Here is a 24,558-nt window from a genome sequence, read left to right as displayed (position 1 = left end):
AAGGCACTAAAGGAACAATGAGGGCTATGCCACAGCTGAAGTCAGTCCAGAGAAGCAGAGGTCTAACTGTTCCAACATGGACTCTATGATGCGCGCAGGCGGAAAGCTGTGGTTTAATTTGGAATGCCGCAAAATACCAACTTAAAAGTCAATTTCCAGTCTTTGTCAGAATGCACATCCAAAACTGCACAAGGAAAAAAAATGTGTTTTTGGAGGATATCTGCTATGGTTTATTGAACACTTAGTTTATGTTAGACCTGTGAAAACCCTTTATTCCTTTTAACATCTCATTTTTTCCAGGGAGACAAGCAATCCCAGAATGGCTATGGACTTTGTGCCAGATCACAGCATGATTTGTGGCTTCTCTGTTCATTGGAAATTCAGGCTCTTAGGGCTCGCGCTTTGAGTGAGAAACTTTTCTTAAAAACAGGCATATAAGACTTTTTAGCACAAGGGGGGGCTTGTTTTGATCATCAATAAAGGGATACAGGACAGCCGATTCCACTATGAAAGGACATTAGCATTGTTGAGTTTGGAGATTCATATTCTGTAGAACAAAAAACATCTTCATTTTAAACCAGGGCTGGTTTTCAATAACTACCACCGCATGTGAACATTGAGAAGAGTGGGGAAAAGTTATTCAAAACATCTGTAAATAAGGCAAGCCCAAGGAATGTCTGATAAACACGTACAGTTTGAAAAAATGTAATCTATTCACATTTGAAAACAAAACCCCATTTCAGGGTGCTGTACTCAAGTGGAACTTGCTGCAAATGAAACTCGAACTCTCTAGACTTTTCCCCCTGAGGGGTTTTCAATGTCTTCTGAAATAATGTACACGCATCGGACTCCGAATCACCACATGCTGGGCTCTTGCAAAAAACGATGCCTTCATAAACATGCTCCAGAGGAAGGAAGATAAAATGGCATTCACTTATGAAAGCAGGTGCCTGTACTAGGTGGAAGACAAAAGGGATTAAATATATACCCTTGAGATTTGTTTCTAAAATGGACGTAGCTTCAATACTTTGCGTAACTAGCCACTCTACAGTTTGTATACAGACAAGACGTCACATTTTGCTTTGCCTTTTTATTTTCTTTTTTTCCCCGGCAAGATTATAATCAATGTATGTGGATGTTAGTAAAATTCTACTAAATGAAGTATGGACATGAAAAATGATATTTATTCTTCAGGAGATTTTCCTTAAATCTCCCTAATCTCAGCAGTGTAAATAAATTTAATTATACTACTTCCTAAGTACTATTTGGGAAAAAGCAAATATTTTTCCTATATTGGACACTTTAAATAAAAATTGGATATCCTAGAATTTCACTAAAATGTCAAAGCTGTAATTTCCTCAGCAATGCAAGTTGCAAATATTTACAAATCAAATATTGCTATACAAGTATTATAGAATGATTTTTGTTCAGTAATTTTTTTATTAATGTAGGATACTACTTATACTTGTATGGGTCCCCAAACAAGAACCATAAAGGTAATAACTGGCATTCATTTGTGACCACTTACAGTGCACCTACTGACTGACCATGGCACAGACTATAATATTCTGAGACCAAACCAACCGATCACCTGTAACAGTGGCTCAAAATGCTTTATCTTTTAAGATATGTAAGGATTCAGTTGCAAGGCTTATAAAGTTGGTGGGAAAATGGAATTCAAAGATAGTAGAATTTTTCCACTTTGAAGCCACTTCTTATGTATCAGATTTGCTGGGCTGTATTTCGCAAAGATGCCCATAGCAATTTCCCCGATCTAAAATGGTCTTCTGAATGGGAACTTTGTCCCTGGTCCATCAAATAAAGGATTTTACACCCTGTCGAACCTGGGTAGCCTCTGTCACTGCTTGGACTGAGAATATAGCAGAAGCACGGGCGTGGCCATCTGAGTGTGACCCACTTCCTCCCCACCTATCTCCCGCTATTGTAAAAGAAGTTCAGCTGACACCCTGTAGGAGGAGACTTGAGGCAGAAAGTGAGAGCAAACGGAGGAGTCAAGCATAGAGTTAAGCAGCAAACTTGAAAAGGAATCTTCCATCCCAAACAGTCTAGTTGAAGCCAAACAAATCAGAGATGAATCATGGAGCTAAATCCTTTCAGAATTCCTGACTAGTACTTGTAACCCCAATAAAGTGGCTGCTTTAGGTTTCTAAGCCTTGGAAAAGCTTGCTAAGCAGTTTTAAAAACAGGGCTCAGGTACTTGCCAGAAATTCAGCAACACAGCCTTTTCCTGATGTGGTTTGGGGAGGAGACGCTTTGTTAGATGTCAAACGAGAGTGCAGGGTTAATGAGCCAGCATGAGAGTGGTGTGTTGTGGGAACCCACAGAATTAGGTCCTTTCCTAGGGTTAGGGCACCAGAGAAAGGGTCTGCAGAGAGTGCCTGCAACGCACTTCCAAATGGATGCAACGGCACTAGAACCCAAAGGGAGAGGGGCCCCACCTATCTGTCCGTTTGTCATCTTGCAGCGGTTGTGGGTTGCCATGATGCTGGACGCGAAGCTACCAATATTTCATCAGCAGTTAGTCACCCAGCGTGGACCGTTTTCAGCAGAACTTCCACATGAAGACAGATGAGGAAGGAGAGGTCTGGTAAACTTCTGAACATGAACCAAAGAAAACACTGTCGACCATATCAGAATACGGTCAGGTAGAGTGCTGGAGGATCTGCCGGCCAGGTGAGAGGGCAATGAGGAACTCAAGCGTGCCCGTGATCGTGATGGTGGCGGGAGACCAGGCAGCGTTTTATTCTGTCATCCGTGGGGCAGCCAGCGTGAGAGCTGGCCCCACGGTAATAGCAGCACGAGTGTTCCAGAAAGACGAGGGAGTACATACGAGGACTGTCCATCCTACCAACGGGAAGAAAGCTGGCAAAGACAGCCCAGCTAGGGAGGAAGGGACTGCCAAGGGACAAAGGGGTCAAAATAGAAAAGCCTGGGATTGATACATTAAGTCACCGCACCTTCAGTCTAAGGGCAATGGAAAGCCATTGAGAGAGGTTAAGCAATGGGCAGACGTGATCAGAATTGCATTTTCGGAAGCTGCCCCTGCTCGGTCTTCAGCAGAAGAGATTACACTGAGTAAGGGCAACACGCCCACTGAGGGGACCATTAGTGTGATGCTGAAAGAAAATGGCTGTCAGAGCTAGCAGCGTGCCTCTATGGCTGAAGATCTTTGTATCACGCTGAGTGAAAGCTGGGCGTAAAGATATGCAGGAACACGTACATGGCTCTATGGCCTGAAGCTGTGGCTTGAGATCTGTGGAGAAAGGCTTTCTATCTCTAATGATTCCATGATTAGGGGCGTGGCATGATGATAAGAAACAAATCATCTCTGGTGCGGCAGGGCTTTGGGAAGTGGTTTCAGTCAAGGGCTTAAGTGAAAATATAGAGGCAAGGTAAGTAGAAACAACAACTTGAATGTCTAACACTTGAGAATTAGGTGAATAAATTACAGTACACATCTAATGCAAACATCTCTATAATACATTAGAATGACAAACACACCGTTCAAGCAAAAAGTGTGCATTATAAAATCATACCGGCGTATCATAAATCCAAAGCCATGTCAGAGCATGTCGAGATGAAAGACTGAGAGGATCTCTACTGAGGTGGGGGAGTGATTGTTGTTGATGAGATACATAGATCACTGGCACAGATACATAAATTTAAAAAAATTCTATAGTATATGTGTACATTACACCTTCATCTTTCATGAAATGAAGTAGCCATATTAATCTTTTAAATGGATTCCCATATTCTTTTTATTAACCCTCAGTGCTGTTTCCAGCAACAATCCTGGTTACGAAATTACAAATACCTGTCGACACTAAGAATGCAGTCTTTCACAAAGGACACAATGCCGTCTAACTGAATTATTATGGGTCCCGGCATCCATTGTATGTCCCAATGATATATGTTCACCTTACACTCATGCAGGTCCCACCTCCCTAGCACAGCAGGGGGAGGTCAACTCCCAGTTCTCCTGTATGATCAGACTTCATTCATCATCAGCCTCCTGAAAGGACCCCTGCAACTCCAGGGCCCGAGTAAGGCAGGGCTCTGCTTTCCTGGAACTTTGGTTTCCAGAACTTTAAATCTTTACAGGAACCGATAGGCTCATCTTTCTCTCACAGAGGGCTTCTGGTATTCGACCAGTTGACCTTGCAGCTCCCAGCTTCCGTTAGTCCACTCCTCCACAAACACACCTTCATAGGGAAACTAATACAAATCTACAACTGAAATGTGACTACAGTATGAAAACTGATCGGTGTGCAGGCAAACATGGGAACAGACCCCGGTGAGGAATTCAGATTACTCATTTTGTGCCTTGCAACCGGAAGAAACCATCACAGAGGAGGAGGGTAGAGTTTGAGACGTGGCTTAGAAAGAGAAGTGATTGCCAGGCAATCAAAGTGAACTCCTGTTGAAGACCATGTCAGGAAATCTAACACAGTCTAGTTAGAAGAGAAGGTATGTCGTCGGGCAAGGAGAATCGGGAAGAAAGAACCAGGTACCAGGGGTTGACTGTCAAAGGCTTTGGATTTTGGCCTAAATGATAAGACTTGACTCTGAGCAAGGGAGGCCCCACGCCTCTGAATGCGGAGTGACATCATCAGACTGGTGTGGACAAAAGGATAATGGGAGACTCTGTGGAGCGTGAACAGGAAAAGGGAGGGAGAAGAAAATTGGAAATCGATTCAAACATATAGCAGTACTTCATGAGAGAGGGACAGAGGCTTGCCATAGCAGCCATAGGAATGGAAATGAAATAAAACCGAGAGATGCCCTGAAATGAGAATTGAACGAACTTAGTCAATAATTTAATTTGGTAGGTGGAAGAAGTGAAACAAATGAGATATTTGAGTGTGATTTTGATTTCTCTCATTTTGAAACTGTTGGATATTTACATGGTAGTGGGTCGTGAGAAACAAGAGAAACCAAGAAAGGAGGTGAAGAGGCAAGTTTGACAGGCAAAAAATTGATTTGGGACATGCAGAAACTGAGATATGTACGTGAAAACCATCATCATGGTACAAGGGAAAATGGTGTGAGCTCCCTAAATAATCAGAATATAAACGATACTCGACATAAGAAATGGAGTGAACGTACACAGGCGAAGACAGTGGGGAGCTAATGTTGACTACCTACTCTGTTTCAGATATCATATGGCTTTTATCTCATCTGATCCTCCAACTAAAAAAAATCCATCTACCCAAAGAGATGCGATGGGACTGAGAAGCCTTTGGATCTGACCATTCCTGGCTACTTTCAGGCAAGGGCTGGAAGCAAACTGCCAGGAGTCATACAGGAGCTGGCCAGGATCGCGCTGGGCGCGAGGAAGACGGTAGTCGCTAAACGAGACCGTGGAGTAAGAGAGGAGAACACGGCAATTCGAAGACGAAGCAGAGAACAGCAGGAGGGAAAGAACAGATTCCATGAAAGCCAAATGAGGGGTTTGTTGACGATTTTGAGGAAGTTCGAGAGGAATAAAACAGGGTTGAGGCAATAAAAGCAGAGACTGGACTGAAAGCAGATATTTATAGGACAGCCTCTGTAGTGCAGGGAAACACTGTGACAAAATTTCAGGGAATAAAAAGAGTAGCTCTCAGCCTTTATTTTGCTAAGTCCAAGATCAGGTCATTTGCTTCAAATAAGCATAGCAGAGATGGACATGGTAATTTGTTCTCAGTCCTCGTGGGATTCCACAGGCTAACACGAGTTTCAATAGAGGGCATGCCAACCTCCCCCTGCCACGTATAACCAAGACATAAAAGAGGGGTCTCTTCTTCCTTTCATTTTACAACACACGACTTTAATTTTTTAATGAGAGCAAGGCTAATGAAACATTGAAAATTGTATTTTAATCTAAGGATAAGGCAGGGGCGAGGGGAAACGGAAGCAGTCGAAGCCAGAAATGGTTACCCATTCAAGAAAACTGAAGAAAAATCTTCTGGGGCATTTTAATATAATCTATTTCAAGTGATAGTAGAAATAATATAGCAATATCTATACGTAATGTAATCTGTCAAAGGCAATAAGACCCAATAAGATCATCGACAACCAAGGAAGAGCACACACAATACAGTAATAGCTTCTGTGTGATAGAAATGACAAGTGAAGTAATTGTATGTAACAAAAACAAGTATTTATTTTGGTTGAGAGATTAGGTTGGAAACCCTTGGGGTAGCTTACTGATGAATTATGTGTGGGTTATGTTTTCAAATTTTCTAGTCTATATATTATACATCACTAACCAACACAAAATGAATATACCAAATCCACTCTTCTGTGTCACTACAGTTGTGATTAAATATATATCACTGTGTGGCTTAATTTTTAAAACCAAGTAGAAAATACACTTCCCAACCAAAGAGGCAACTTTTCCAGTCAAAGGGAAAAGTAAACTACAAAATAAAGTTATGAGGAGTGTACCAGCACTGAGTCGGACACGATCTCCAGCCTACAAGTGCCGTGATCTTAAGTAGGGACCGGCAATGTGTATTGCTCTATGAAACAAGTTCATTGGGGTCAACGAATCTACCGTGTTGGTCAACACGATGTCTTGACATGCCAAGGCCCTGGGCGGACTGTTGGTGCTCTTAGAGGGAGAGGCCCGGGTGATGCGGGCATGACTGCACGGGGCAGTGCCGAGTCAGTGGCATCAATCTGTTTGTCCAGAATGACAGCCACAACATACCTCCGGTCCGGTGGGTGCTGCATGTGACCAATCTCGTCCGGGCAGTCTTGTAACCTGGGCTGGAGTTCTTCCTGTGGGGAGGGGGTCAGAGTAGCAGTGGACTGATGGCTATAGGACACAGCAGCTGGAGAAGAGGCTGCTCCTCTCACCGGGGGGGTAGGGCCTCTTTCATCTTCCTCCTCTTCTAGTTCATCTTGTTGCAAATACATCCTTGCAGGTGGCACCGGGCAAGCCACTTCTTGGTCATAGCTGAAACAAAGGATCATAACAGGCATCCTTAGTTCAAGTTAACCATAAAAACTGTTTGTTCAGCAAGTGCAAGGTCAGCTTTGAGCACTCCCTATAACAGTGTGCTGTTCTAGGCAACGTCGAGGAAGCCTTGTTGATGGGGGGAGGTTGATCGTCACAGAGGTCTGTAAATTACTACCCACCTGGCTATTCCTGAGATATTTGAATGCACATCAGTATGTGACAGACTCTGAGAAAACATGCTCTAACGAAATTCATTCAATATATTTTTACTTAGTACTTCCTGAATGTAGCAGTAACTGCTAAATGCTTACCTCCTAGCTAAAAAGCTGCTGGTTCAAACCCAGCCAGAGGACCCTCAGTAGACAGCGCTGGTGATGCGCTTTGCAAGTCACAGCTTTCAAAACCCCAGGGAGCTCACTTCGACTTTGCACCCCTGGAGTCACGGACTGGCCGATGGCCGACACTTCTCACAGGTATTCCACACTTTATCCTTCCAACCTGGCACGCTCTCGACAGGAAGGCTCAGGATGGTGTTACATATGATTTAAGGTTGAGGAGTAGACAGAGAAAAATACCTTCTGTAAAACCCTTCAAGAAGGAGAGCGAGCCCTGGTGGTGTAGTGGTTACCTGGTGGGCTGCTAACTGCAAGGTGAGCAGTTTGAAACCACCAGCAGCTCCACAGCAGAAAGACAGGGCTGCCTACATCCAAACAGAGTTTCAGCCTCGGAAATGCATTTGGTTGTGGGGGGTGGGTGAGGGGAGGTGTAGTTCTATGATGTCTTATATGGTTGCTGGGAGTCAGCATTGATTCAATGGCAGTGAGTTTGTTTTTAAGAAGGAGCTACATGAAGGATCAACTTGATGAGCCTGAGATACCCCATTTTCCTCTGAAATTACGTCAGATCAACATTTATTTAGTTGATCACAGTAAAGTAGTTGACTTACCTTTGGGTAGAAGAGTATAATTTTTATGCATTTAAGCAATAAGACTCCCCCTTCCTCTTTTAGAGCTGTGCACACGTACGTGCTTTTCCGTCAGAAAGATAGTGATCGACAGTTGTACCTAAGCTGAATGCCTCTTCCTGCTCCTGCTCATTCTCCACCATCTTCAGGGGGCCTCACGCTTTTTAAACAGGGGCCAGTTCCCTGTCCCTCAGACCCGTTGGAGGGCCAGACTATAGTTTTTTAAAAAAAACTATGAACAAATTCCTATGCACAATGCACATATCTTATTTTGAAGTAAAAAAAACCAAACAGGGCAAAAACACCCGGCAAGCCGGATAAATGTCCTCGGCGGCCGCATGTGGCCCGCGGGCCGTAGTTGGAGGACGCCTGCTCTACCTCGATGTGTCTGAACAATAGAATGTTGAAGTTCAACTCAGGTGGGCTGGGTTTTTCTACTTTCTTTTCCTTTTCTAATTCTGTTCGTTCTCTCTCTGCCATCCTTTCCTATGTTTCATCCAGCAACAAATAGCAATTTCCCACTTACACAAACTAGAAATTGTCCTCCTTTTTTGGCTATCGCTCCCCTTCAAACAAAGATTCCTGGTATTCCCTTTCGCTAGCTTTTTATTTATTTTTCAATTTGCAACTTTCATAGATACTACAGTATATACTATGCAACAGCTTTTGGTGATCTCGCTGCCCCTAGTTACTCTTTCCTTCTCCATCCTGAAATGGATTAAGAGACTTCTATACTGTAGCATACTCATGTCGCTAATTTGCTCCAGAGAATTAAAGAGTTTTCTACTTGTCGAGAGAATCCAACATAAACTCTTAAATAAGGCTCTGAGGTATCTCCATGATCTGACTTCTACTTACTTTCCAGCTGCCTCTCACTGCCCTACCATATGTTTCACGTCAGTTCCTGTCAGTCCACATCTGTGTGGTCCAATGTCCATAAAACCCTTCCTACTATTTTACCTCCACTGAAGGAATGTCTTCTCATTTGTCAAGGTCAAAGTCAAGGTCGAAAGCCTAGCAGAACAGGACGCCTGTCCATTCTTCCGTTTATAATTAGTCCTTTTCTTTGGGGTACAGTTGTCAGCCCAATATCTTTTTTTGGGAAAAGCCTCTGTATCTATCTGTCCCATTGGTGAACGAACTTATTTTTGAACTAAAATAAGCACGAAATAATTGCATTACTATAATCTAGAAGGTGAATTTATTTATTTATTTATTTTTGGGAAGGTGAATTTTAAAAACAAATATATAAATTTAAAATGTTCACAGTTTTATGGAGCTATCATTCATATATCATAGAATTCTGTAGGCTTAGACATATTAAAAAAAAGTTGTGTGATCACCAGAATCAATTCTGGAACATTATCTTCCCTCTTGTGCTTGCTGTTATTAGCTCCCCATTTAAAAATGAATATATTCTTATAGAAGAATATTTATTTGAAAAATGTGTACACAGAAATTTTATAAAAATGTAATTGGAATATAAGAGTACAGAGGCTTGGTTTAGTACACAGTCGGATCTGTCAAACTGTGGTTTTGTGATGAATGAAAGAAGTAGGGCTATTTCTGTAACAGTCCCTGAGAAGATGAATTTTTGGTAGACTTCAGCTCGTGCATTTGGTAGGCTCTAGGGTGGGTGCATTCTCCCGCTCCATGAACCCCAGCGGAGAAGCGGCTGGTGAGTTTTCCTGTAGAATCCAGGTCTCCGCGTTTGGAGTGGGGAGAGAGACACTAGCCCTCATAGTCACGTGAGAATGACCTGCTTAACCTGTACTGGAAAATAATTCAGTTAAAATTTAAAAATTTTACACACCGTTTTCAGACTCCTGTGAGTATACCGTAAGATATGTGCCACTGACGTCCTCATTTGGGAAGCCACAAAACCCACACGCATGCAGGCGTGTGCGAACACACACACACACACACACGGAGTCCCGGGGCAGTGCAAGTGGTTTATGTACTCAGTCAACTAACTGAAAGGCTGGAGGTTGGTCCTTCCAACCCTGCAGCACCGTCCTAGCCTGACCCTCACCAGGCTGCTATGAGTCCGAAGTGACTTGATGGGCCCTGTGTAGGAGACAGCTACAAAGAATCTTATGGAGAACAGAATGGAAAGATAATGGAGTTGATCTATGAACTTTCTGAGGTTACCTGACGTGTGTGTGTGTGTGTGTGTGTGTTTGTATGTGTGTTTAAATGGACTGAGAGCTCTTTCTGATATTTAGTTTCCAAAAGAACTGCAAGGCACATGTCTCTTCTTTTCTGGAGAACACATAGGAGCGTTTTCAGAGTCCGTGCGTGGTGCAAACCGCTCAGCACTTGACTTCCAGACAGAAGGTTGGTGCTGTACACTGACCGACAGACTTTGGTAGCCCTGGTGGGCTACATGATGGGCTGCTAACCATCAGAGGTTAGCAGTTCAAACCCATCAGCTTTGGTGTGTTGGGCGGGGGAGGGTGTCTGCACCTGTGAAGATGTACAGCCTCAGATGCCCACAGGGGTCAGTGGTACCTTGTCCACAAGTCACTGTGAGTCAGAATTGACTCAATGGCTGTCAGTCAGTTTGTTGGTTGGTTTTGAGATTTTTTTTGGAAGACAGGACTGCCAATTTGCTTCCAAAAGATCAGTCTTGAACTCACTGGATCAATTTTACTCTGTACGTATGGTCTCCATGAATCAGAATCAAGTCAATAACAACCAACAAGGCCCCGCGGAGGGTGCTGCATCAGACAGTCTTGCTAACGTCCCAATAGGGTTGTATATTTAGCATCAACTGTTCATGCAGTTGAACAGTCATTTTCCCCTTGTTAGGCCTAGTTTAACAATCACTTCATAAATGGGTCGAAGAACCCATATGCAGTTGTTTACCTCGGTCCTGAGAAGTCCTCTTACCTTTCATCCACAGAAATATTGTACTCTTCACTGGTGCTGTGTGGAGGAGGATGCACCGGGGGAGGAGGAAGCAGGTCTGCCCAGTTCATGCCGCCTTGTTTTGGTACTTTGGGTGTTCGTGCCCCTTTCTTATGCCCTTGACTCCCTAGAAAATAAAGCAAATGTACGGTAAGTCTTTTATCTCAGGCCTTTGAGAATTTTCTATCAGCCACAGGTTAATTATTTTCTGTAAACACAGTCTCATAATTCATATAGGCACATAGACAAAAATTGCTTCACTTGTTTTAAACAGAACTTCCTACAATATATAAAAAAATGCCAAGTAGTCCCAAGTTCAGTGTCTAATAAATAGCAAAAGAGCAATAAGAGCATAAATGAATTTTACAAGTCTTATCACTAATAGTGATCTTCCCACAGCAATTAATTGCATTATGGATTATCATCTAAAACAAATGAGCTGTAGACATATTTTCTGGAGTGCCTTTCTATTATTTAATTGCTGGAACCTAAAATACAATATGATACAGATACGATCTATTAGAGCTCCGCTGTTGCATTAAATTACTGACTATATATAATTTGTACTTGTCCACTGAAATGTTTTAGGCACAATGGAATGACTACTTTTCATCAGAAAGGCAGGTTCAGATGAAAGTAATTGCTGGAAGAACTAATATAACTACTGACAAAGGAAAAGAAAAAATTATTTAAAAGAAATGTTTTCAGCCACGGTTCCTGTACAAGTGCTTCCACTATGGTTGATCAGAAAACGGTGTCACTTGGGCATTCTTCATAGTTTGAAATCAACCAACTATCCAAACGTGCCAGTTGTCTGATTTTAGATGTGATACACGGTTTAAACAGAGGTAGCTGTACATTTTACAAATTGCATTCAAAATAACCTTGGAGCAAAAGATATTTTGGAATTCATCTTAGTCCCCCGAAAACACCATGCATATAGTTTGGACTCTTCTCAGTTTATAATTGTTTTTTTCTATTCTTCCATTTCTGTTTATTCCATTTTACTCTTGAAAGAATGAAAATGAGAACTGAAACACAACCCTCTGGAGAGCAGGGATGGAACATCTCCAGAGGGACCTGGCATATGCCATTCTATCAGAAAACTCTATTCCGGCAAATTACCAGCCAAATGCTCATGTGTTCACTTGGTTGCATCAAACATTCATTCATTCATTTTTCTGATATATTCGTAGTTCATTAATATCAGTGAGTTGTCTAGATGGTGGCACATCTTAGACTACTAATTAATTACAAGGTCAGCAGTTCGAAACCACCAGTGGCTTGACAGGAGAAAGATGAAGCTTTCTACTCCTGTAAAGAGTAACTTATGGTCTCAGAAACCCACAGGAGCAGTTCTAGCTGTCCTACAGGCTCCCTATTAATCAGCATCATTGTAACAGCAGAAGAATTTTGTTTTGCTTTGATCTGAAGCAGTGCTAAGTTATGTGGTGCAGGAAAACAGGTCTTAGCACAGTCAATGAGTCATATTTTTAAAAAAGTTATTTGGAAAACTTTGTAGTTAAATGGCAGTGTTTATTAACTAGATGTACTTGCATGGGTACATTACTGTCCCAAGTTTAGGCCGATGGGCAGACTGTTCTTAATAAATTATGGCTGCCAGCCCTGTGCTCGTGTGGCTCCATTCTGTCTCCTTTCCTCTAGTTTAGTTGCCTTGTTTTGGGAAGAGTATGCACACACATCACACCGATGACACCCAGCACCTTCCCCTTGCTCTCTGCACACAGAAATGACTCCAACAGCTTCCTCAATTTTCAGAGGCTTAGCCTCATGATTTTCTCCTAGACCTCGTGTTATTGCTTCAATCTCTGCCCTACTTATCACCAGATTGTATTACTTTATATATATATATATATAGATAGATAGATAGATAGATAGATATAGATATATACACACAACTAGAAACATATATCTATGTATTAGAGTAGCAGGTGATAAGTCGTAGCACACAACAATCCAGATGTCTCAGCTGAGGAATGAATAATGTCAAAAACAATAGCATACAACTATCTGTTTGTTTTTTTCATTAGGATGTCAGTCTCTTTACAAGTAACTAAGAATTCAAAGACCAAATGGCATGAGATAATAAAAATTCAAATATTTTACGGGATTTTCTAAGAGTAGTTCCTAGGAAGATCTAGCTTACCTTAAAATGGAAGAAAAATTCAAGATATGACAAAATAATAATCTATAAATTATCAAGGGCTTATGAGGGAGGGGGGAGCACGGAGGGAGGGGGAAAAAGAGGACCTGATGCAAAGGGCTGAAGTGGAGAGCAAATGCTTTGAAAATGATGAGGGCAAAGAATGTACAGATGTGCTTTATACAATTGATGTATGTATATGTATGGCTTGTGATAAGAGTTGTATGAGTCCCTAATAAAATGTTTTAAAAAAATACATCAAGAACATGTAACAGAATCAGAGGAAATCTGAAAAGGTATCGATAGCTAAGAAGGTGAAGGGTGAATTCAAAGTCCTTTACATTATATTTGAAACTTTTCCGCAGGGATCAGAACACAGACTAGGAAATGCCAAAAGAACCAGCCTAAACTAAGAGCAAACTCACTACCGAAGAGAGGCTGAGACAGTGTTTTGGAAATCACCCCGTAACAACTTTGACCCAGCTCGGGAGAGGTGCTCCACTCCTGCAGAAACATGCTGGAGTCGAGATCAATCCGTTTGTTCTCACTGTGGCGTGACTTGCCACATGTTGAGTTCTTATAATGAACCACCCTTAATTAGAAAAACAGGACTTAAGTACCAGCAAATTCCCATCTGCAGCCTCTATCAGCAAAACAGCTGGCTCGCAGCTGCAACAGCATGAAGTCCACAGGGCAGAGGGAGGACTGAGTGTGGCTTCTGAGGCACTGGCAGACTTCAGTTGAAGGTTGCTTTAAGAGTTTTTAGGGCCAGAACGGAGGGGGAGAAAAGAGAGATCATAGGCCGAGACAAGGTCCTTTTGTAACTCAATCTTGTTTCTTTTCAGAGGCTTTTGAGTAAGTTCAAGTGTACTCGAAGATCAGGTACTTTTTAGGTGAGAGCAGATAGAAGTATCTCCACCGTCCCAAACCTACCGCCATCACTGTGATTCTGAGGCTAAACAGCCAGCCTCCTGAGCGTCCCCAGGAGTGGCTGGTGGGTCCGAATAGCCAAGGGATCTGGCGTTCAGGAGCCCAGCCCTTACCCCACTCTGCCGCCAGCGCCTTCAGCTGAATCTATTCTCCCTGATACCGAGCTGATGCCAACTCATGGCATACTGTAGGAGCAGACCCGTCCCTGTGAGCTTCCAAAACTGTAACTCCGGACGGGAGGAGAAAGCCCCATTTGTCTTTCTCCTTTACAGGGGCTGGTGGTTTCGAACTGCTAACCTTGTGGATTGCAGCCCAACAAAGAACAGCTGTCCCACCAGGGACACAAATATGGATCCTGCTCACACATCAACAACAACAAAATGTTGGTCTTCTGTCTTTGAAGGTTTACAACCACAGCTTCATGGGATAAATCAGTTAGCTTAGCATCATTCACAAAAGTAAAGATCTTCATCCTAATAAAGTAAACAGCTCCTGGGATCCTAAAAGCTTATAAGCAGCCAATTAACACCCAATAGTGGGTCTCTGCTTGCCAAGAGCCAGAGTAAAAGGGTAACCAAACTGTGGGAAGAAATAAGTCTGACACAGACCACTATCTCACTTTACCCTGAGACCAGAACTAGCCAGTGGCTGGCTACCGGGACAGATGTTCCTGACAGCCCACAGTGGACCCCACTAGAATGGGAGAAAAAGATGGACCAGATCTTAAATTCTAATTAAAAAAACAAAAAACTCCAACAACCCGGAACAGTGGGGAACAGAGGACTTCTGGAGACTGTGGAGCCTCCTGAGATCACCTGTTCAAGTAACAGCAGAGTAGGGTGCCCTGATGGTATCAGATTAGAGACCATCAGTAGGAGACCGAAGGTCAGCTCTTAGTTACTGGAAAGCAAAGAGAAGATAAGCGGGTCGGGAAATAAAGTATTGGAAAGGGAACATGCAAAGAGAATGCTGATCCATTTTGATAAATGTACCTAAAGTCACCACAGACACTGCATAGAAATTGTCGAATGGGATGCTAACTTGCTGTGTAAACGTCCATCAAAAGCGCAACAAAAGATCATTTTAAAAGTGCTTATGAATATAGACACATAGATCTATTTCCCCATCCTCCTATATATATTTGCATGTACATGTCTTTGTCTAGACCTCCATGAATGCCCTTTGACTCCTAGCTCTTTCCTCCATCTCCCTTAACTTTCCTCCTGCCCTACTACCATGCTTCATCGCCACCTGGGCTAGAGTATACCTCTTCTCTAAGCACCCTTACCCTTGATCATTTCCCACCAGGCCAGCCACTCCCCCTTCTCTACCATTTGGGGTCCCATGTTTTTCCCTTGTCTCTGGGTTTGTTAACACCACTTTCTTACCCCCCCTACCCCCCACCCCAAGTCCCCCCGGAACTGTCGGTCCCGTTGTTTTTCCTCCAGATAGTTCATCCAGCCTGTCCTATTCAGACAGACCTGTGGAGTCACTAACATGCACAAAAACTAGACAGAGGAAAACAAAGCAACAGTATACAACCAGACAACAAAACAACAAAAACAAACCACTGACAAAGAACAGAACAAAACAGTTCACAAGAGAAAAGCTTGTAGTTAGTTCAGGGATCGTTTGCTGGCCCTTAGGAGCGTTTTCCAGTCCAGTCTGTTGGGGCACCACGCCCTGGCCCCAAAGTCCACTTTCAGCATTCCCTGGGGGCCTTGCCACTCCATTCCCTTGCTGTTCCGCTGCACTCCCCCAGTGCTTTGCCTCGGTGTGGTGGGATCAGGTCAGGTGCAATTCCCACACTGTGTCTCCGGTGCTGTCCCCTGTATCGCCCTTAGTCACTGTGGGGCATCATGTCTCATAGTGGGGCCAGCCATGTTGTTCTCTCTGTGGACTGGCTGCTCTACTCAGGAACATCATCATCACGGCAAACACTCCCTCCATGCATGAATACCTCCTTTTATTAAATTGGAACTCTATGATGCTCACTCTCCCGACACAACGGCTGGAGTCAAAGTGGGTGAACAAGTAAATGTGGTGAAGAAGGCTGATGGTGCCCGGCTATCAAAAGAGTTAGTGACTGGGGTCTTAAAGGCTTGAAGATAAACAAGCGGACATCTAGCTCAGAAGCAACAAAGTCCACATGGAAGAACACACCAGCCTGTGTGATCAAGTGGTCCCAAAGGGATCAGTTACCAGGCACCAAAGAACAAAAAATCATATCATTGACTGCACACCTCCATGATAGGATCGCTGAAGACAAATGGGTGCATAAGCAAATGTGGTGAAGAAAGCTGATGGTGCCCGGCTATCAAAAGAGATAGCGTCTGGGGTCTTAAAGGCTTGAAGGTGAACAAGCGGCCATCTAGCTCAGAAGCAAATAAGCCCACATGGAAGAAGCACACCGGCCAGTGCGATCACGAGGTGCCAAAGGGACCAGGTATAAGGCATCATGCAAAAAAAAAAAAAAAAAAGATATAAGTGTGTGTATGTATGTGTATATATGTGTATATGTATATATGTATGTGTATATATGTATATATATCATATTAAATGAAGGGGGAAGTGCAGAGTGGAGACCCAAGGCCCAAGTGTTGGCCAATGGAGAACCCCTCATAGAGGGGTTTAAGAGAGGAGATGGGTTAATTAGGGTGTGAGGTAGTACCGATGAAGAACACAGCTTTCTCCCAGATCCTGGATGCTTCCTCCCCCCAACTACCATGATCCGAATTCTAGCTTGCAGGGCTGGATAGGACAGAGGCTGTGTACTGGTACATATGAGGGCTGGAGGTACAGGGAATCCAGGGTAGATGATACCTTCAGGACCAAGGGTGTGAGGGACGATGCTGGGAGAGTGGAGGGTGAGTGGGTTGGAAAGGGGGAACTGATTACAAGGATCCACATGTGACCTCTTCCTTGGGAGAGGGACAGCAGAGAAGGGGGGAAGGGAGACTCCGGATAGGGCAAGATATGACAAAATAACGATGTATAAATTACCAAGGGCATATGAGGGAGGGGGGAATGGGGAGGGAGTGGGGGAAAAAAAAGAGGACCTGATGCAAGGGGCTTAAGTGGAGAGCAAATGCCTTGAGAATGATTGGGGCAGGGAATGTATGGATGTGCTTTATACAATTGATGTATGTATATGTATGGATTGTGGTAAGAGTTGTATGAGTCCCTAATAAAATGTAAAAGAAGAAAAGAGAAAAAAATGATTAGGGCAAAGACTGTACAGATGTGCTTTATACAATTGATGTATGTATATGTGTGAACTGTGAAAAGAATTGTATGAGCCCCAATAAATTGTTTAAAAAAAAAGTGCTTATGTACCCGAATGGCCTGGTTTCAAATAGGAACACGAGAACTGCATGTGGAACATTTTCCGTTAAAATACTCGCCATGTGGTGGGAGAAGCACATTAAATTGCCTTTGTAGATGAGTCTATGGTTCCGGTTGTACTACAAGGACAAGGAGCCAAATAGGATGCTCCATCTACATTACCAAACAGAATAGACAATGGCTCTGGAAGTTAGCTGGTCCTCAACAGTGCAGACAAGGTCCCTTATCAGGTAAGCAAAACCCAGGCCTGGCAGATCCAAACTTTGCAAAGTGATTCTACATCTCCCACACACACATCAGTCCACGAGGACCTGGTTTAGCATCTTGGAACACACTGCCGTTTCAAAGCAGAGACTGGGCTTCTCTTGGCTTCCCCTCACTTACCGGATGTGCTGCTGCCCCGGTCTGAACTGTTATAGGATCCACCCGTGTTCTGGTCATACGACTGGTTGTATGGAATGGCTGCGGGGATGCTGTCATTTGCTCGGTAATCTAGATTTTAAATAGAAAGATACTTTTAAAATGATTCCGCCTTTGGAAGTGATTTCACATCAGTTTGTCTTCTCTAGGTTTCAGAGTCATTGAGGAAGCTAGGATCATTGATCTGTTTTCTTTCTCTTTCATTTGTCTATTCAGATACTAGACAGCTCATATTGAAAATACATATAAATAATAGGCGTATAAGATAACGAAGTTGCTATGAACAGGGAGAGTTACCTTACTCACTTTTGTCTCTTCCTATTAAAGAAAACCAGTGGCAAGCATCAGACTTGACTTCTCTGTCAGATGTCTTTTAACGTAAACTGTGCTTTAACTGAATATGCATATTCACAGGTTTTCCATCTGTTTGGAAGGCAGCTGAGGGACTAATTTCCTCTTTACAATATTTTAAAATTAGTCAAGGCAGAAATCAGGTTGGCTTGACTTACACACATTAACAATATAGCCAATGATGCAATAATTTTAAGAAAGCAGGTAATAGTCTGTCTACCCATGGCAAAGACTGCATTAAATTTAAGCTAAAAATCAAGCCAGTCAGTAAGATAATATCTTTCAAAATATGAACCTGAAAAGAAAAATGAAATCAAATCACAATGTGCCACAAAAATGCTTCTGATGACATCGCCAACGTGGAACATGTAAATGATAAACCTGACGCTGGAGTGTACTAACAGCCTGTCCAGCTAGTTGCGTTCCAGGGTGACACACCCAGTCTGCTGACAAACAGGGTAAACACCACATCCGCACGCTGAAGTCCTTGTAATAAAGGACTGCCGGAGCTTTGGCGTGGATGTTAAAGCCGCACTCTTTGGAGAAGTAACAAGCCACAGTTTGAATCCATGTGGTCAACTCTGTGATTGCAAGAGCAGGCTTTCTCGTGAACGAATTCACATCTGTGAGATGGATTTTAGAGACGCAAAGGTTTTTTTCCCCCTAAAACTGCAAGAGCCTTTCAAAGCTGATTAAAATAAAATACATAACATTTAATTGAATGGATGTCTTATCTTTTTTGCTATCTTCAAATATATAAACTTAGTATACTTTTCTTTTTTTCTTTTAGTTAAGAAAACCTCAAGTAGAGAACAAATAAATCTATGTATTTCATTAGCTCCAATAAAATCTATCTTCTACCTGGACATTTTTATGAAATTGTTCTGATCTATCAAAATTAGAGCAATACTATTTCCTACAGGTATAACTTTGCAAATTATGTTATTAGAGCGGTAGCCTGGAGGTCTACAAAGCTATCAAATGCCTATCCCTTCTACCTCACATCCATCACATTAGAGAGGCATTCCCTCAGGCCATAGAACACGATTCCGATTCCTCCGCTTCAAGTTAACACTACACTCAATTTATTTTAGGTTCTCTACTGACAGACTTCAATCAAGTCAACCAAAGAAAGCCAGGGCCTAAGATTGTAGCAGTTTTAGTAACCACATGAGGTAGGAGAAATACAACACTTCTCCAGCTCAGGTTAATTTTTTTCTCAATTTCATATAAAAATCCCATTCATTTATATGACCACGTAGAAGCAATTATCTTCCGTCTTGAGTGGAAAAATGAGAAAGTCGTTTTCTTTAAAATGTGAGGCACTGTTATGGTTGTACAACTGCTTTATAAATACAAGACTGTCCGAACCAATCTATCACTTTGCATTAAACCTGAATTAATGTCAAAAGCAGTGGGAAAAACTTACGGATTACAAAATCAATTTTCAAAGGTTATTGACACTGGGAATCATGAAACCAAATAAAACAAAACCAACAAAACCCCCCTAGTAACAAAAACAAAACCTCAGCCCCTTCCACATCTGGTACTCGAGGGTGGAGGGTCCCCAATGTAGCAAAGGGAGGGAATGAAGGAGACGCTCTTCACCTTTGTTCAGCTTGTTTTGCTCCATGATATTGTACTGAATTGGCGCCACGTCTTGCTTCTGCTGTCCCACCGGTTTCCAGTGCTTCTCGCTGGCGTCCCCGCTGCCGTTGTTCATGTTGTTACTGAGGTTGGACTGGATGAGCTGGGTGGTGGCGTACGGAGTGGGCTGCCCTGACGGATTGACAAAACGCCCGTCCTTCAGATTTGGGCTATTGAAGGTTTTCATCTCATTGATTTTGTTACTAAGATCCACATCACCATAAACAGCTGACTCAGGGAGCATCAGATTTGTCTGTTTGTTATCCAGTTGGTTGTTATAATTTGCTATACAATCAGCTACGTGCAATGGAGAGGAAAAGGGAAAGCGTCATTCTGCGTGGCTCTTCATTTTCACTCACTCGCTAAGTAGCTCTATGAATCACAGCAAACTTGTATGTAAAGGACACATGAGGCGAAGATGGTCTTGAAAGCATAAAAGTGCAGGATTAAAACACACACACAGTTAGAACTTCTGAGAGGACTAGGTAACAGATCGTTCATATAATTTAATAGCGTCTTCTTTTTAGTATGAATCACACTAGCACATCATCCACCTGAGCATCTTTGGACACTCTGATTAAATTTTCGAACCTTGGAGTGGAGTACTAACTTGATTAGAGGTATTAACTGGAGCTTTGGAAGCTACAGATGCAGGGATAGAAACTGAAAACCAAAGGAAAGGGGGGAGGGGGGAGACAAGAACAACAAGAAGGAAGTTTTACCTGGCTGCCAGGAGAACATGAGATTTCTGTATTTTATAAAGGAGCTCCCTCAAAAGATGAGGTAACAATGCTTGGGAGAACTGTGTAAGTTCTTCTTTGGGTCATGTCTGGGAATCATTATCGGACGAGGATGTTATCTAATCATTTTTCACGGTTTCATGACAGTCCAAGAAGTGTAAAATGACAATAACGACAACAAATTGAATTATAGCAACCAGGGTAATTTGAATTAAAAAAGCCTGAACTAATGTTACTATGTCTCATCGTCTCATTCTCCCTATATTTCTGCCCCTTCATTGAGCTCTTTAGGAGCTAAATCACTGATATTTATGGAGATGATGTCTACCGTTGAAAAAATGAAAATAGGAGCTTGAAGGCCTAAAATCATACTTTTTTTCATATTTCTTCATTGAAATATTTTTTAAAGAGAAAGCAGCCAAGTTCAGGCAATTCATCAGGGTGAGTCAACATTAAAAGGTTGTTTTACAAATTGGTTTCCAGCCGTATATATATTTTTTAAATGGTACACACTTGCCACTCAAGTTATAATCTTAAGAACAATTTGCACCTTCTAACACGCTCCCTCTCATGCGCCTCGTCAATCTTATCCCACAGAATAAATCTGTTCTGTGTAAGCAATTATTACGTCTTATTTCTAGACATTAAATTTTATTTAATAGTGGTTAACAAATATTAGTAAAGATAATATGATTTAGACGATCTCACTTTGTTTTTCCAATCTAGGTCACATATATCTTTGTGAGATGGCGGATGTCTGCTCCCATGTACTGCTCAACAGAGTAGCTATGGGCCGTCTGTGACAACGGAGCCTTTGAAATGTGGCTAGTGGAACAGAGAAGCAGAATTTTGGGTTTTACTTACTTTCATTAATTTAATTGTAAATGGCACCATGTGAGGCCCACCACATTGGACAATATAGATCTCTAGATTGATTTAAGCAATAACCACCATATTTTGTTCTTTTATAGGCCCCAATGTCTTTCTTTTATTTATAGTAACTTGTCTGTCTGTCTGGACAACTAGATTATGGTTCTCTGCAAACACGGCTTGTTCATCTGCAGAATGGCAACATGAGAACTTTGAGGCTGGACAGACAGGCAGTTTATGATTTGTTTGGTACCGTGTAGAGCATCTTTATTTAAATGCAATTCCTCATTCCTTTGCCTTGAGTTTTGGAGTCATATCTTCTGATTATAGGCATTTTGTTCAATAATATTTCCTATATTGTGAATGTGAGACATACTTTTACATGAGTCAATTTCCTTCTATTTGTTATCTACCCTAGGATTTCTGTTCTTCATTCATTATTCTATCACATATCACTGAACAACAACTCGCTGTTGGCTCATAGCAACCCTACAGGGCAGGCAGGGTAGAACTGCCGCTGTGGGTTTCTGAGACTTGAACAATTACGGGAGGAGAAAGCCCAGGCTCTTTGCCTATCACATATTAGTGAACTTATTTTTTGGTAAAGGGTGAGGTCTGGGGGTTTGCACTGAAGTGAAAAATATTTGTCAGGCTACTGTCCTAAGAGAGGTTTATATTTCATGAAATATTGATAAAATTTTCCTGCAAAAGGTAAATAAATTTCGAATTCCTGCTAAGCCTTCATCTCTCATTATCTCCCTCAATGTACAGATAGAAACCAAAGCACAGTACGAAAGGTACAAAAACATTAGGGATAAAAGTGAGGACAAACCGAGAGCTTTCTTAACACCCAAGTATTAGCAGGCCCCACCTTTGAAGGCTTTTCTGCTCCTTCGGCATTCGTTCCTTCACTCATCCATGGCCCTTTCGTTTTGTTACAGTGTACACCTACCTTAATTAGAGCTATTAACTGAAGCTTTGGAAGCTACAGATGCAAACCGTGCCCCAAATGTCAACATTCTAGTCTCATATGAATCAGGCAAAGGTTTCCACAGCCTCCCATCACTCCTCCACCCAACAAGTCATACGCAGTGGCTTTCACCCCATGGACTGAACTCCCTTCAATATCGTCAGCTAGTCTGCTGTGAACTTTCTCCAGGCCTCTCTTCTTCGTAAGCTTCTGCACTGTGTTGCTGGATACCTGCCGCCCCTTAGCATTCACATGTGTCACACGTTGACTGAGAGAGAGTTGGCTCACACTCCATTCCTGCCCCTCGTGTTTGGAGCGGGGTATTTGAGATCACATACCTGGCTGAGGCAGGATCCAAGACTGTTTGTGGAATATAGACTATCAGCTTTTTAATCTTCCAGCTAATCAGAAATGCCTTTACTGAGTCAGTAACGTAAAGGCAGAGCAAAGCCATTTGGTCATTAACGCTACAGTTGATGTGAAGGATTGTGACGTGCCCGGCTTTCAACTCGTCAAAAAACAACTGTATTTTTATATAAAAGTGGACGAGGACCTGTCTGTCCTTCCGGCTAGTTCTCTATAGAGCTTAATGCATTTCAAACCCGCTCCCTCCGTGTCTCGAACCTGGGCGACTGTACGTTGTCAGGTTGCTGTCAGTGTCCCCGTTGCCTGCGGTGCAGCAAGTGATGGAGCAGTCATTGTGATTGTTGCCAGGATTGGGCCATGTGTCCGCCAGCCAGGGCTGGGCAGCAGGCTCACTGATGTTGAGAAGTCCTGGCCTAGAGAAAGCACAAGAGCACACAAAAGTACAGCAGTTATAGCAACAGGAAATAACATTTCCCACGCGACGTTCTGCCAAATGCTGCACCACTGTCTCACAGATCAGGCGGACTTCTTCACTTCGTGGACAGGGCAGCTGTCACGTACTGTCCCCGGGAGACCCCCACTGACCGCCTGATCGTTCTGCGTACTGGCAAAGGCCCGTCTCTTTGGTGCTATCCTACTCCCTCTTCATCTGTGATCATCGAAAAGGAAAACATGGAATCTAAGAATATGGATGCAGGTGTTTTTAGAAAGCTCTTAGGAGTGGGAAGCATATTCTGGTCAAGACGATGGCAATTCATCATTTTTGACTCGTTTAAAAAATCATTTCATTGCAATGACACTGGCCACCCTGCAGGGGGAATACGGGAATAAGCTCCTTCACTTGGATGGTGGACGGTTGTAAACACAAAACGCACGCACTTGCTTACAGTCTCCTGTTTCAGAACCAGCACACTGGGCTCTGTGGCATTTCACAGGAGCCTCATCGGTGTTTCCATGCAGAGCTCTGCAAGTGTGTCACCCCTGTTTGATGGGGACACTGTAAAAGGCCGCCCATCCCTACACGAGCAGAGGAGAGCTACCGAGGGAAAATGGCACAACAAAGACGCCCACTGCAGGAAACGTTCGTGCTTATGCTTTCATTGGTACAACAGATGTTCGGCATCATCCACTGCGCATGGGCAACACCGCGTGCATTGTCAGTTATTAATGGGAGCCCTGGACCACCCGTGCCAAAGACTCCAACTGGAATCCAATGCTGACATCCTCGAGTCCGTCTCCAACATTAACTCCACTGGGTAATTCAGCAAGAGAGGTGATGACATACGGCACGCCGTCAGGGCCACCGTCAGCAGACTGGCGCTAAGGATTCTGCAAAGATTTGCCTTGTGGCTTCGTTTTCTTTGTTACAGTGCAATTAATTACCAGGCTTCTCGTTTGCCCAGCAGTCGTGGCGCTGACATTTCATCTCCACGGTCATCCTCGGCCACACAGGGAGTCAAGCAAGGGACCAGGCGAAACACCACGAATGATGATGAGTCGAAGGGGCGTTCACATGTCGACTCTGGACGTATAACTTATTTACCTGTCCAAAAAGCCCTGGGGGTAGAGCTGCGTACGTGGTGGGCAACTAACCGCAGGGTCAGCAGTTTGACTCTGCCAGTCGCTCCTTGGGAGAAATGTGAGGCTTTCTGCCTCCAGAAAGATTTAGACCTAAAGGGGGCAGTTCGACTCTGCCCTCTTGCTGTAAGTTGGAACTAACTTAATGAAGTCGCTTTCAGTTCTCACAGACATCGCGTTGATGCAGACGCATCGTGGCCCTATAGGGCAGGATTGAGCGGCCCCTGTGGGTTCCAAGGCTGTCGCTCTTTATGGGAGTAGCCAGTGCTTTCGGAAGGCTGTCCTTGCGGCTAGCAGCCCCACATATAACCGCCACACCACTCACTCTCCGAGATA

At 43.1% G+C, this 24,558-nt stretch overlaps 1 protein-coding gene across 2 annotated transcripts in view; it reads right to left on the bottom strand.

Moving 5' to 3' along the window:
• ROBO1 (roundabout guidance receptor 1) overlaps positions 1-24,558 on the bottom strand; it is a 434,587-nt gene that overhangs the window by 23,496 nt on the left and 386,533 nt on the right. For both annotated transcript variants that reach the window (XM_075542455.1, XM_075542454.1), the window contains 5 exons: positions 22,903-23,057; positions 19,660-19,995; positions 17,665-17,772; positions 10,824-10,968; positions 6,716-6,964 (listed from right to left, as the gene is read on the bottom strand). In XM_075542455.1, coding sequence (XP_075398570.1) covers positions 6,716-6,964; positions 10,824-10,968; positions 17,665-17,772; positions 19,660-19,995; positions 22,903-23,057 — 993 coding nt within the window. The remainder of the gene's footprint in view (positions 1-6,715; positions 6,965-10,823; positions 10,969-17,664; positions 17,773-19,659; positions 19,996-22,902; positions 23,058-24,558) is intronic.

The sequence above is a fragment of the Tenrec ecaudatus genome, chromosome 2 (genome assembly GCF_050624435.1).
Source record: "Tenrec ecaudatus isolate mTenEca1 chromosome 2, mTenEca1.hap1, whole genome shotgun sequence".
NCBI classification, from domain to species: Eukaryota; Metazoa; Chordata; class Mammalia; order Afrosoricida; family Tenrecidae; genus Tenrec; species Tenrec ecaudatus.
This window is presented reverse-complemented; position numbering and strand designations above follow the sequence as displayed.